At 38.3% G+C, this 15,323-nt stretch overlaps 1 protein-coding gene and 1 pseudogene across 5 annotated transcripts in view; both read left to right on the top strand.

Moving 5' to 3' along the window:
* CCDC112 (coiled-coil domain containing 112) overlaps nucleotides 1-15,323 on the top strand; it is a 136,550-nt gene that overhangs the window by 109,970 nt on the left and 11,257 nt on the right. For all 5 annotated transcript variants that reach the window (XR_003036609.2, NM_001244223.1, XM_059890318.1 and 2 more), the window contains 3 exon segments: nucleotides 4,729-4,850; nucleotides 8,338-8,459; nucleotides 14,366-14,455. Coding sequence is in view for 4 of the 5 variants with exons in the window: in NM_001244223.1 (NP_001231152.1) it covers nucleotides 4,729-4,850; nucleotides 8,338-8,459; nucleotides 14,366-14,455 (334 nt within the window). In the remaining variant the exon portion in view is untranslated.
* On the top strand, nucleotides 8,467-14,451 carry LOC112448357 (small ribosomal subunit protein eS27-like; annotated as a pseudogene).

Genomic DNA, 15,323 nt, shown 5'->3' with positions numbered 1-15,323 from the left:
TCACCCTGCTTATTTAACTTATATACAAAATACATCATGAGAAATGCTGGGCTGGATGAAGCACAAGTTGGAATCAAGATTGCCAGGAGAAATATCAATAACCTCAGATACGCAGGTGACACCACCGTTACGGCAGAAAGTGAAGAAGAACTAAAGAGCCTCTTGAAGAAAGTGAAAGAGGAGAGTGAAAAGTTGGCTTAAAACTCAGCATTGAGAAAACAAAGATTATGGCATCTGGTCCCATCACTTCATGGCAAATAGGTGCGGAAAGAGTGAAAGACTTTTTTTTGGAGGGCTCCAAAATCACTGCAAATGGTGACTGCAGCCATGAAATTAAAAGACGCTTGCTCCTTGGAAGAAAAGCTATGACCAACCTAGACAGCATATTAAAAAGCAGAGGCATTACTTTGCCAACAAAGGTTCATCTAGTCAAAGCTATTGTTTTTCTAGTAGTCATGTATGGATGTGAAAGTTGGACTTAAAGAAAGCTGAGCGCCGAAGAATTGATGCTTTTGAACTGTGGTGTTGGAGAAGACTCTTGAGAGTCCCTTGGACAGCAAGGATCCAACCAGCCTATCCCAAAGGAAATCAGTCCTGAATATTCATTAGAAGGACTGATGCTGAAGCAGAAACTCCAATACTTTGGCTACCTGATGCAAAGAACTGACTCATTTGAAAAGACTCTGATGCTGGGAAAGATTGAAGGTGGGAGGAAAAGGGGACAACAGAGGATGAGATGGTTAGATGACATCACCAACTCAATGGACATGATTTTGAGTAAACTCTGGGAGTTGGTGATGGACAGGGAAGCCTGGCGTGCTGCAGTCCATGGGATGGCAAAGAGCCATACACGACTGAACGACTGAACTGAACCAAACTGATAAAGAGAGAAGTTCTAGCAAAAGAATGGAATAGAAATTTTGGAGTTAAAAAGTACAAAAATGCAAATGAAAAATTCATTAGAGAGACTCAGCACTATGTTTGGGCTGGCAGAACAAGGTAGGTCAATTTAGATTATCCAGAATGAGGAATCTAAAGAAGAAAAGAATGAAGAAAAGTGAACAGAGTGTTAAAGACCTGTGAGACACCATCAGATGTCACAGCTAATGAGAGTCCCAGAAGGAGAGAGGGAAAAGTGGGAAAGAATTTTTGAAGAAATGATGGCTGTAGTATTGATCTACACATTATTGGAACTTAGTGAACTTCAAGATCCATACCTAGACATGTCATAATCAAACTGTAAAAAGAGACAAAAAGAAAATTCTGAAAGCACCAACAGAGAAATCAATTCAAAACATATTAGGCATTCTCAATAAGATTAACAACTGATTTCTCAACAGAAACCTTGGACTTCAAAAGTATGGGATAATACGTATGCATGCTAAATTGCTTAAGTTGTGCCTGACTTTTTGCAGTGCTATGGACTGTAGCCTACCAGGCTCCTTTGTCCATGGGATTCTCCAGGCAGGAATACTGGAGTGGGTTGCTGTGCCCTCTTCCAGGGGATCTTCTGGACCCAGGAAGCGAATGCATGTCTATGTCTCCTGCATTGGCACGTGGATTCTTTACCACTAGCCCCTCCTGGGAAGCCCCATGGGATAGCAGACGTAGTTATGCTGTTAGAAATGCTGAAAGAAAAGGACTGTTGACCAAGAACTCTGTGTTCAGCAAAATAATTATCTAAAAATGAAGGAGGCTACATCAAACTGAAATGATTCTGCACAGTAAAGGGAATATCAGCAAAATGAAAAGATGACCTACTGAATGGGAGAGAAACATTTGCAAATCATATTTTGATAAGGACATATCTAAAAATATAAAACTCTTAAAACTCAAAAAGACACCCCAGTTTTTAAAATTGGAAAAGATATAAGTAGGTATTACTTCAAAGAAATAGCCAATAAGTACATGAAAGGATGCTCGGCATCATTAGTCATTATGGGCTAATCAAAACCACTGTGAGATACTACTTCACATCCAGTAGGATGATTATAGTAAAAGAGACAGACAATAACAAATGTTGGTGAGGATGTGAAGAAACTGGAACTCCCTTACATTTTTTACATTTTTACACTACTCCTTTACACTGCTAATGGCAATGTAAAATTATATAATGATGCAGCCACTGTGGAAAACAATTGGATAGTTCTTCAAAAGTTCAAAACTTCTGTGCTTCAAAGGATATTATCAGGAAAGTGAAAAGAACTCAGAATTGGGGAAAATATTTGCAGGTCATTTATCTGATAAAGGACTTACGGGAATGCTTCCACTGTAACAATAAAAAATAACACAAATGGAAAATTAAAGACTTAACTGTGATTCAGAAATTCCACTGCTAGAAATACCCAAGAAAATTGAATTCATACTAAAACTTGTACATAAATGTTCTTAGTAACATTATTCATGGTGACCAAATAGTGAAAGTAACCCAATGGTCTGTCAGGTGATGAGTAAACAAAATATGTTAGAGTCATGTGGAATATTACTTAACCATGAAAAGGAATGAAGTACAGATTCATGGTACAACATGAATGAATCTTTAAAATATTATACTCAGTGAAAGAAGCCAGACACAGAAGGTTGTACATTGTATGATCCTGTTTATGCTAATTGTCCAGAATAGGCAAATCCATAGAATCAGAATGGAGATTAATGATTACCAGGAATTGGGCGGGAAAAAGGTATGGGAACTGGCTGCTTAATGAGTGCGAGCTTTCTTTTGGGTATAATAGAAATATTCGGGCACTAGATAGTGTTGTGGAGAGGGCAATGGCACCCCACTCCAGTACTCTTGCCTGGAAAATCCCATGGACGGAGGAGCCTGGTAGGCTGCAGTCCATGGGGTTGCTAAGAGTCGGACACGACTGAGCGACTTCCCTTTCACTTTTCACTTTCATGCATTGGAGAAGGAAATAGCAACCCACTCTAGTGTTCTTGCCTGGAGAATCCCAGGGACGGAAGAGCCTGGTGGGCTGCTGTCTATGGGGTCACACAGAGTCAGACACGACTGATGTGACTTAGCAGCAGCAGCAACAACAGATAGTGTTGATGATTGCACGACTTTGTGAATATAGTAAAAAACACTGGATTGTAAACTTTATGTGCACATTCTATGGTATGTGAAGTAAATCTCAATTTTAGAAGTATTAACCTAAAATCATTACTTTATTCTTGTTTGCTCGTTCCTCGAAATTTGAAGGCTTGGTTCCTTTATTTTCTTTTTAATCTCTCAGGCTGTCAGCAATTCCTCTTGGTTATACCTCCAAGATACATTTAGGCTTCTTACTTTTAGTCTCCACCATCACCCTGGTAGACCTGAATACCATCATTCCTTGTCTTTGTTGCTGCATCACCTGTCTATTGATTCTCCTGCTTCCAGCCTTGCCTCCTCTCTTCCTCCACCTCCCTGAATTTGTTCTTTAAAAAATAGAAAGATTTTCTTTAAAAATTAAATGTATCATGGCATTCTCCTACTCTAAACCCTTCAGTAAAATTCAGACTCCTGTAGTGCCTTAAAATGCTGGTGTGATATGCCACTTGCCTGGTTCTATACCCTCAACTCCTACAAAGCTCTGCATTTCACTCATCTTATGTCACAATTGCCTTTGCTCTGCTTGAACCAGCCAAGCTTTTTTCCTCCTGGAGGGCATTTGGACATGCTGGTCCCTCTGCCTGGCACACCTTTCCCTGCAGCTTTTGTCCTGGCTGGCTCCGTTCTTCCTTAAACATCATCCCCTCAAATAGACTTCTGTGGCCATTCTAACTGAAAAGAAAACAAAACAAAACAATCCCTTGGCCCCATTATCTTCATCTCAGCACTGTTTATTTCCTTAATAGGCCTTACAGTGTTGATTTTTTTTTAAAATGTCTCACTTATTTACTCTTTTCTTCTTAAGTCTGTTTCCCTCTCTAGATTTTAAGGCAGAGGCCCTATTATCATGGGCTTCCAGTGGCACTAATGGTAAAGAACTCGCCTACCAATGCAGGAGACATAAGAAACGTGGGCTCGATTCCTCAATCTTCGGGGTCTAGAAGATCCCCTGGAGGGGGGCATGGCAACCCACTCCAGTATTCTTACCTGGAGAATCCCATGCACAGAGGAGCCTGGCAGGCTGTGGTCCCTAGGGTCACAGAGTTGGACACAACTGAAGCGGTTTAGCAACAGTGCACACATGTTATCATGGCCCATCTTTGTTTCCCTAGTGTCTAGGCCAGCACCTGTCACATCGTAAGTGTTCAATGCATGTTGGTAAATGAGTGAATGAATGAAAGAATTAGAGATTTTTATAAAACTCCCTGAAGACTTTACATTTCTCACTAATTTAGCATTTTAAAACACATATTCCTTCTTCCACGAGCTGCATTTTTAAAAATTAAATAAGATTGGCCCCAAAATTATCCCGTGAGAAACTCCATTATTGATGTTTTATCTCTGAAAAAAGGGCTTCCCTTGTGGCTCAGACAGTAAAGAATCCACCTGCAATACAGGAGCCCTGGGTTTGATCCCTTGGTTGGGAAGATGCCCTGGAGGAGGCAAGGCACCCACTGCAGCATTCTTGCCTGGAGAATCCTTGTGAACAGAGGAGCCTGGTGGGCTACAGTCCATGGGGTCGCAGAGAGTCGGACACCACTGAGCAACTAAGGACAGCACACACTCTGGAAAAATTCCACGTTCATCTCCCACCATTTTTATTTTTGAGGATAAATTTATCTTTGTTTTCTCTTCAGAGTGATGGCTGTCTCGGTACTTCAGGTGGAATTCGTCCTTTTCACCTTCAAAACTGGAAACAGAAAGTTAGTCGAACTAAGAAAGCAGAATTCATACGTACAGCTGAAAAATATAAAAATCAGTAAGTATAAGAACATTATCTTCAAGGAACATTACTCATCATTTTATTACAAACGATATAAAGTTAATTCTCCTCCACTCTAATCCCCTACCAAAGACTAGTCACTAATCTTTCAAATGTAAAACAAGGGGCCCATGAGAAGTGTGAAATATACAAACGATAGTAAACTATTTAATATAAAGTTAATTTTAAGTAGAGTTCTTTAAATCTTAATTTCACTATTTTGAATCAGTGTATATCAAGGAGAATAAAAGATTTCTTTAGATCACATATGTCAAGTAACAGATTGGATACATTTTGACTTAGCAAAGTAAGCACTTGGTAAATATTTTTGAGTGAATAATTTTAATGAAGAGTCCTACTGTACTCTTGAGGTTTTTTTTTTTTTTTTTTTTTTTAATTGGCCTTTTAATTGGTTTCCCTTCCTTGGTCTCTACCTCTTTCAGATCTACCCTGTACATTATGACTAGAAAAATTGAGAAGATGGCATTTAAGTTTTAGTGTTTATGTATTTTTAAATAACTAGTGGTATTTACTGAATGTTCACCATTGTTAGTAGCACCATATGATTTAATAAATATAATGAGTAAAGGTAAAAGAACTGGAGCTCAGAGCAGCTAGCCCTCTCCTATAGTTGGAGGCTTTATAATACACTGCTCTGAATTTATGCAGTATCAATTTGCTGAAGAACCAAGAGAAAAGGAGGCTTTTGTAAGAAATGATCTCTAGACCAGAATTAGTGGCAGTTGTCTGTTTAGAAATTCTACCAATACATAGTATACTGTTTGAATTTTAACAAGTTATACCATAGTGCAGCCTCGTGAGACTGAATTCTGACTGTATCAGTTTAATTCTTTCATTTTTAATACTCAGAATTTGATAAACTACATTTTTTTTTTAATTTATAAAATGCATTATCTTAGATAGAATTGGACTCTAGGTTAAGATTTCTGGTTTATGTTTCTTTCTAGATAAGATAATCTGCCAGATGATTAATGTACATAAATATAGCAAGCCAGTTAGATTATGCCAGTATAGATAGGTACCTTATCTGTGTATAGGTTTTATAACTCTGATTAGGCTTTCTTCATCTGTTATAAGGTTTTGGAAAAACTCATTGAAATAGTATTAGAAAAATCCATTGAAATTGAATCCAACAATTCTCATTGAATATAAAGGGAAGAACACCATTTGTAATATTTTTATTTTCAGAATAGGTTATATATTCACATAATTCAAAAATTAATTCATATCAAAGGATCCACAGTGGAAGGTCTTTGTTTCACCTGTGACCCATATCACCCATTTCCCTTCTCCCCAAACAACCATTTTTAGTTTCTTGTATATCCTTCACAGGTATTTTATATGCTTTTTTAAGGACATAAAAATGCATATGCAAATAGTTCCCTTTTTTTTTATAAATGGTAGTATACTATATATATATTCTTGTGCATCTTGTTTTGTATTTTTAACTTAAGAGTGTATCCTAGATACCAAGAAGTTACTGGTTTTGTTCAGGCATGATAATGGTATTATAATTATACAAATCAGATACTCATAATCTCTAGAAATGCACACTGAAGTATGTTGGGGTGGAAGTACATAATGTAGTGGATTTCCTTTAGAGTAATTAAGCAAAAAAGGAAGAGGAAAGATAAAAGATAGATGAAAGAGAGGAAAAAGACAGGTAAAATTGTTGAGTTAGAGTGATATGAGGTATATCATGTGGAACGATGTGAGGGGAATCAGTTTTCCATTCTCTAGTATGTCTTAACATTTTCATGTAAAACTTTTGTTAAAAAGGAGTGTATCTTGGAGGTCTTTCCTTATCAGTACGTAGAACACGGTACCGCGTTGCATTCCAGTGTGTGCGCGTACCAGCACTTATTTAATCTGCCCCTTAGTGATAGACATTAGATTACAGAAAACGTTAAATTATAGTAAATAAACGCTTAATTAATTGAGCATCCATGGAGGTTCATATCATTTTGCACATCTATAAGTGTGTCTTTATGAAAAATTCCTTCAAGTAGAAGTGCTGGATCAAAGGTATATGAATTTGCGATTGTAATGAATAATTTCTGATTATTCATGATTATGATGAATAATGAATAATTTCTAAATTATCCTTGATAGGCCATTTATGATTTCACCAACAATATATGAGAGGACCCATTTCCCCACAGTTTTATCATCAGAATATGTTAAACTTGTGTGTTTTTTTCCCACCAGTCTGATAGATACACCATGTTACCATGGTATAGTTTCAGTCTTTTCTCATGTTACGAGAGAGGTTGAGCATCTCTTTTTGTTTGGCAGTTTGTCTCCATTATTACATTTTGAGTATCTTTATGGGTCAATATCGAATCCAGGAGTAACAAAGCATGACTTACTGTCGTAGCATAGCCTGTGTCCATGATGGGCATTTCTGTTTGATTTCGGTGCCTTTCCCCACCCCAGCCAGAGTCGAGGCAGGCTGGTGCTCAGTGCAGGGCTCCAGCAGCTGCCCGCAGCCTGTTAGACTGACCTGCAGACTAAAAGCTTTATTGATGTCTCTGTTCTTCCCCTTCCTTCCTCCCAACATAGATTGAAGTTATGACTCCCTCAGCCTTGGGGCAGCCAGGTAGGGCCTGTGGCATTCTCATCTATTTACCTCAGTGTGCCTTTTATATTAAATTCTCTTCTTGGTTGGCAAGTGAAAAAGATTGGGAAACTCTGCCTTATACAGTTGCCCCTCAGAATAGAGGAAAGGAAATCAGTGACCAGAGATACTCCACCACTCATTAAATTCAGGATTAGTGGAGAAGTATTTATATTAATTTCCACCTTGTGGGAGAAAGAAAATAGATGTTGAGAAAATAAATTTCTTTGTCCAACCGAAAAAGTTTCTTGATGGTAAATTGTTTTGTTTTACCCCAGGGTTCAAGCTAACATTAGAAGTCCTTACTGGTAGATGGATTAAAGCCAAGGAGCAAGGATGAGATGAAGAAGCTTTGACTTAAATGTAGACCATATCCCATAAAAACATTAAATCCCTGCCTTCACAGATGTTTGCCTTTTGAAGTTTTAGTTTTATTAGCATTAGTAACTTGCATTTCTATAGTGCATTTTTCTTCCCTTGTGGCTCAGATGAATCTGCCTGCAATGCTAGAGACCCAGGTTTGATCCCTGGTTTGGGAAGATTCCCTGGAGAAGGGAATGGCAACCCACTCCAGTATTCTTGCCTGGAGAATTCCATGAACAGATGGGAGCCTGGTAGGCTACAGTCCGTGGGGTCACAGAGTTGGACACGACTGAACGACTAGTATACACACACACAGCACTTTCCTAACTACTGTTTTCATTCCATAGCCTTATTGATCCAAGTAATTTTATTTTGAATCCTTTGATGAATTAATACAAAGTACGGATTGTAAGTATATCCATATTTTAAACAATTAAAAATGTACTTAAATCATATTTATACTATTTGTTTCTTTCCCTAAAGGGTTATTAATCTAGAAAAAGACAAACACAGTCATTTCTACAACCAAAAAAGTGACTTCAGAATTGAACATAGTATGCTGGAAGAATTGGAAAATAAACTGATTAACAGCAGGAAAACAGAAAGTAAGTTGAGTTCATGATGAACAAAACTCATTGAGAGATATAAAGTCATAGTTTTGCCCTGTGCGTTGTCCTTGTGCGTGACTGTTACAGTCTCTATCAAGATACATTCTAGTTGGTGTAATGTTTATCTTTTAAGGATATGTATTTATTTTTGGGGGTCACTATTTAGTCTGGATATTTATAACTGTATTGTTATAACTGCATTGTTTGCTGTGTAAATTTCGTCTTAATAGGAAAAAAGAGGGTTTTGTTTTCTGGTTGTCAAATCAGTTAATGATACTACATTATTTTAATAAAGGAAGGGTGCCTTAAAGATCTGCACAGGCTGGGCTTGCAAAAGGATCAGCATGCCTTTAGCTGGAGGTATACTGTAGCCTTCCTTGGAAGAGGAACAGAAAAAACATAAAAAGAACAGCTGGTTCAAAGTCCAAATTCTTACTTTATGTTTGTAAAATGTCCAGGTGGCTACAAGATTACTTACAGCCGGGCTTACACAGTGGCATTTGGTGTAGGTTGTTCAACTGTTGTGCCAGCCAATAGGAGGAAAGGCCAGACTCAGAAGGATGTTCATTTAGAAGAAAGCAATACTAATGATCCACACAGTTTCCTGAATCTGTGTCCTGTCGCAGAAAGCCTTTTCAGTTCAGTGATTCCAGTTAATCTACCAAGATAATGTAATTATGTTTAATTTTTTGCAAGGTTTGCAACAACAGTCTCATATTTTGGTGTCAGTTTTTAAATAAAGCTTTGATTATGGGCAATAAATTTGAAAAATAAAGGAAAACTGATTACTGGGTATCTGATCTTAGCTCATCACCAGGATCCTATCAACTGAATCCCAGACTCAGTAAGCATCAACAGATTCAGAACCTGTATGACCGTTAAAGTGCTCAAGTCACATAGTTGCTTAAACCTGAGTTTACTTGTCTGTGATATATTAATAAAACCTGCCATTTCTGCCATAGGAGAGCTGTCTGTGCATCTGATGAAATAGTATTGGGTAGGCTCAAAGCTTCGTTCAGGTTTTTCTGTAAGATGTTATGGAAAAACCCAAATGAACCTTTTGGTCAACCTAATATATAAGAAAGTGTTAGAGATTGTACAGTGAATATGTTCTACTGCTTGTTATGAATATTAATAATTACTAACTGTACTAAATGTTGGCCTTAAAAAAGAATTTTACAAGAATACCTTGTTTCCTTGTAGAGTAGATTTTTTAAACTGCAAGTCCTTATTTTATAGTAAAAACACTTCCAAACTTTGGTTAAAGGAAAAGTAATGGTTTTCAGGGGCTTCCCAGGTGGTGCTAGTGGTAAAGCACCTACCTGCCAACACAGGAGACGTAAGAGATGTGGGTTTGATCCCTGGGTCAGAAAGATTTCCCTGGAGGAGGGTATGACAACCCACTCCAGTATTCTTGCCTGGAGAATCCCATGGGTAGAGGAGCCTGGCAGGTTATGGTCCATAGGGTCGCAAAGAGTCAGACACAGCTGAATGGACTTAGCACAGCACAGCACAGCAGTGGTTATCGTTGAGCTTTATACAATATTGAGACTTATTACATAGAGACTATACTGCTCATGAGACACCTTTATAGTTAATTAAAAGAAATTTTTAGTAAGTTTTTCCTTTCAGAATATAAGATTGCACTATTTTAAAAAGTCATCTTTTGTCAGACGGTGGCAAGAATCATTCTCTCTCTTCTGTTGGAATGATGAGACCTAACATAAATGCCAGATTTCTAGTTCTCCTCTTTGATTCATAGAAGAATCTGAGCATCCCTTGTTTAATATTAATGTTTCTTAATATCCCTCAGTTCTTTTATAGACAAAAAGGGTGATTTTTCTGTCTCTCTATCATGCCATTAAGTAGAGTATCTCCATTCTGTGCATTTTAAGTCACTTGATTTTCTCCCTTTTAAGGCACTTTATTTTTATTTTCTAATTTCCCTTTGTCTACAGTTTTGCTTCTCTTTATTCATACCTTGTGTTTATCTTATCTTGGAGAAGAAGGAATGCACTGCATTAATATAAGGATATAGAAATTTCCCTTTCACATGTTTCGGTTCAGAAGCATTAAATAGCTATACTTTACCTCAAATACTATGTCACATTTTAGCATGCATTTGTGTAAATAGCTATACTTTACCTCAAATACTATGTCACATTTTAGCTGCATTTGTGTAACGTTGTACTTGAATGCTGTGCCTCTAGTGCAGAATGTCAGTTCCAAATGAATTACTAAAAGATCATTTTCTCTATAGTGGTATCATTGTAGCTGTTCAAACTACTGCAGATGTAAAACAACAGAAAACACTTTCCTGATTACTAGGGAAGTTTCTTGACTTAAAATTCCTAAAAATGAGTTAGACCCTGTAAAATACATTGGGTAAAGTTTCTACTTTTATAGAACTCTGGAATTTTAATAAAAAATGGAAAAAGCCAAAGTCATATATGCATATTTGGGTTTGTTTTGAATATTAGCACTGGCTTCCAGCCTAAAGATAAACTTTTTAAAAAAATAATTGTTTTTAAGGACTTTTGAACAGAGCCGTTTGGTGTTTCATGTTCATTTGTGGAAGAGTTGCAAAAAAAAATAAGGGGGAGGTGGATAAGTAAACTACCCAAAGATGATGATCAAATATTACTATAGGAATATGTATATAAATATGAGTATTTGACTTTATGCTAATAATTTAAGTGATTACAGTAAGGTTACTACTTCAGAAGGGAAATATTAAAGAAGAATCCAGTCTTCCTGCTGATGATACAGAACATCTGAAAATGGCTTTGAGACCCTTTGTTCTTCAGGCTTCTATTGTGGGCCTAGCACCTTACTTTAGACTGGTCCTTTGGCTGCGCTTGACAACCTGTAGTATAGCAGTAGCAACGTTAGTCTCTCAGACATGTCCGTCTCTTTGCGACCCCACAAACTATAGCCCACTAGGCTCCTCTGTCTATGGGATTTTCCAGGCAAGAATACTAGAGTGGATTGCCATTCCCTTCTCCAGAGGATCTTCCTGACCCAGGGATTGAACCCAGGTCTCCTGCATTGCAGTCAGACTCTTAACCATCTGAGCTACAGGGAAACCTATAGCATAGACCCCAGTAAATGGCACCTGAGACATCTCCTCAAGACCATGACTATGACACCACTGGGTGTCACCAGCCCGCCTTAGTTGGTGTGGTTAGGTAAAGTTAATTCTCACTGGGCAGTTTGTCAGTATTCACAGCATTAATGTTGGCAATACAGTTTTAATATTCTAACAATAATTGAGATCAACTCTATGTCCGCAAATTATAGCAAAAAGGAAAAAACTGTTAAAAAATAAAACATGATTAAAATTATGCTACTGATCCATGTTTTGGAGTTTCCAATAACTCAGTCTCCAGAGTTAAAAAAATATTTCTAAGGACAGTTCCCTGGCACAGGTTATAATAAGACTTAACCTGTTGTGCCTTAAAAGATTAGACAAAATTAGATGCTTTGTTTACAGCAAGAGTTGGTTCGGGCTATACTAACACTCATAAACCATCTTTTGTTCTTTAATTGTTCTTCAATAACTTACTAGGTGAGGGTGATCAGTCTTGTGTGAAGAATCCTGAATTGGTAACCACATTTGTCATAGACTTATTTTAAAGTACATCCTTCCTTCAGTAGTTCAGTTCAGTTTAGTCGCTCAGTCATGTCCGACTCTTTGCGACCCCATGAATCGCAGCACGCCAGGCCTCCCTTGTCCATCACCAACTCCTGGAGTCTACCAAACTCACGTCCATCGAGTCGGTGATGCCATCCAGACATCTCATCCTCTGTCGTCCCCTTCTCCTCCTGCCGATATCCCTCCCAGCATCAGGGTCTTTTCCAATGAATCAACTCTTCGCATGAGGTGGCCAAAGTATTGGAGTTTCAGCTTTAGCATCAGTCCTTCCAATGAACACCCAGGACTGATCTCCTTTAGGATGGACTGGTTGGATCTCCTTGCAGTCCAAGGGACTCTCAAGAGTCTTCTCCAGCACATCTGTTCAAAAGCATCAATTCTTCAGCGCTCAGCTTTCTTCACAGTCCAACTCTCACATCCATACATGACCACTGGAAAAACCATAGCCTTGACTAGACAGACTTTTGTTGGCAAAGTAATGTCTCTGCTTTTGAATATGCTATCTAGGTCGGTCATAACTTTCCTTCCAAGGAGTAAGCGTCTTTTAATTTCATGGCTGCAATCACCATCTGCAGTGATTTTGGAGCCCCCAAAAATAAAGTCTGACACTGTTTCCACTGTTTCCCCATCTATTTGCCATGACATGATGGGACCAGATGCCATGATCTTCGTTTTCTGAATGTTGAGCTTTACGCCAACTTTTTCACTCTCCTCTTTCACCTTCATCAAGAGGCTTTTTAGTTCCTTTTCACTTTCTGCCATAAGGGTGGTGTCATCTGCATATCTGAGGTGATTGATATTTCTCCCGGCAATCTTGATTCCAGCTTGTGCTTCCTCCAGCCCAGCGTTTCTCATGATGTGCTCTGCATATAAGTTAAATAAGCAGGGTGACAATATACAGCCTTGACGTACTCCCTTTCCTATTTGGAACCAGTCTGTTGTTCTTTGTCCAGTTCTAACTGTTGCTTCCTGACCTGCATATAGGTTTCTCAAGAGGCAGGTCAGGTGGTCTGGTATTCCTATCTCTTTCAGAATTTTCCACAGTTTATTGTGATCCACACAGTCAAAGGCTTTAGCATAGTCAATAAAGCAGAAATAGATGTCTTTCTGGAACTCTCTTGCTTTTTTGATGATCCAGCAGATGTTGGCAATTTGATCTCTGGTTCCTCTGCCTTTTCTAAACCCAGCTTGAACATCTGGAAGTTCACAGTTCACGTATTGCTGAAGCCTGGCTTGGAGAATTTTGAGCATTACTTTACTAGCGTGTGAGATGAGCGCAATTGTACAGTAGTTTGAGCATTCTTTGGCATTGCCTATCTTTGGGATTGAAGTGAAAACTGACCTTTTCCAGTCCTGAGTTTTCCAAATTTGCTGGCATATTGAGTGCAGCACTTTCACAGCATCATCTTGGATTTGAAATAGCTCAACTGGAATTCCATCACCTCCACTAGCTTTGTTCATAGTGATGCTTCCTAAGGCCCATTTGACTTCACATTCCAGGATGTGTGGCTCTAGGTGAGTGATCACACCATCGTGATTATCTTGGTCATGAAGATCTTTTTTGTACAGTTCTTCTGTGTTTTTTTGCCACCTCTTCTTAATATCTTCTGCTTATGTTAGGTCCATACCATTTCTGTCCTTTAGCGAACCCATCTTTGCATGAAATATTCCCTTGGTATCTCTAATTTTCTTAAAGAGATCTCTAGTCTTTCCCATCCTGTTCTTTTCCTCTACTTCTTTGCACTGATCTCTGAGGAAGGCTTTCTTGTCTCTCCTTGCTATTCTTTAGAACTCTGAATTCAGGTGCTTATATCTTTCCTTTTCTCCTTTGCTTTTCACTTCTTTTCACAGCTATTTGTAAGGCCTCCTCTGACAGCCATTTTGCATTTTGGCATTTCTTTTCCATGGGAATGGCCTTGATCCCTGTCTCCTGTATATTGTCACAAACCTCCGTCCATAGTTCTTCAGGCACTCTATCTATCAGATCTAGTCCCTTAAATCTATTTCTCACTTCCACTGTATAATCATCAGGGATTTGATTTAGGTCATACCTGAATGGTCTAGTGGTTTTCCCTACTTTCTTCAATTTAAGTCTGAATTTGGCAATAAGGAGTTCGTGATCTGAGCCGCAGTCGGCTCCTGGTCTTGTTTTTGCTGACTGTATAGAGCTTTTCCATCTTTGGCTGCAAAGGATATAATCAATCTGATTTCTGTTTCGACCATCTGGTGATGTCCTTCTTCCTTACAGGAGCAAAAATCCAGCAACAATTGGCCAAAATATACAACAATGTAAAGAAACTTCAGCATCAGTTAAAAGATGCCAAGCCTACACCTGATTGTAAGTAAATTTACATTTTCTATTTTTTTCTTATGTATTAGTTTTTTCTATTGTTCATTAGAAAAATATATACTTTTAAAATAAATTTTTCTATTTGGCATTAATGGAGGAGCTAAACTTTACTTTTTGTTAGAGATTAATAAGGAAACATTGGAAAAATGTAATATCTGCTGTTTATGTATTTTTTTTAGTCTTTAAAATGCTATCAAAGGCTTATAAATTATGAAGTAGAACAGATATTAATGTCATATATAGGATGAATAGGGCTTCCCAGGTGGCACTAGTGGTAAAGAACCTGCCTGCCAATACAGGAGACACAAGACATACAGGTTTGATCGCTGAATCGAGAAGATCCCTTGGGGGAGGGTATGGCAACCCACTCCAGTATTCTTGCCTGGAGTATCCCATGGACAGAGGAGCCTGGTGGACTAGAGTTCCTGGGGTTGCACAGAGTCAGACACGACTGAGGGACTTAGCAGCAGTAGCAGCTTCAGATGAAGAATCTATGGTATACAAAGATTCAGGTTCAGCTGATAAAGAGGAAAAGATTCTTGATTCTTTGCCTACTGTTCCCATCATTTGCTAATTGAAGTTATTGCCTTTCACAGGCATTTCAAATACCTGAGGGAATGGCTAAGTAGTATTAGGGCAAATTTTAGTCATTTGTGAAAGATGAAATAGGGTCCTTACCTCTTTCCTTATACCAACATTCATTCCTGAGGGATCAAAGCAGTACAGTAAAGTGCTCAAGATGTATGGACTTAAGAATCAGACACATGCTGGGTCAAATCCTTGAATTGTCAGGTACGTGGTTTTAGGCAAGTGACTCAGTCTGTTTGAACTTTCACTTACTGAGCTCTGAAATGGA

This window comes from Bos taurus, chromosome 10 (assembly GCF_002263795.3).
Source record: "Bos taurus isolate L1 Dominette 01449 registration number 42190680 breed Hereford chromosome 10, ARS-UCD2.0, whole genome shotgun sequence".
Classification (NCBI taxonomy): domain Eukaryota; kingdom Metazoa; phylum Chordata; class Mammalia; order Artiodactyla; family Bovidae; genus Bos; species Bos taurus.
Note: the sequence above shows the minus strand (reverse complement) of the source record. Positions and strands in the feature narration are given on the sequence as shown.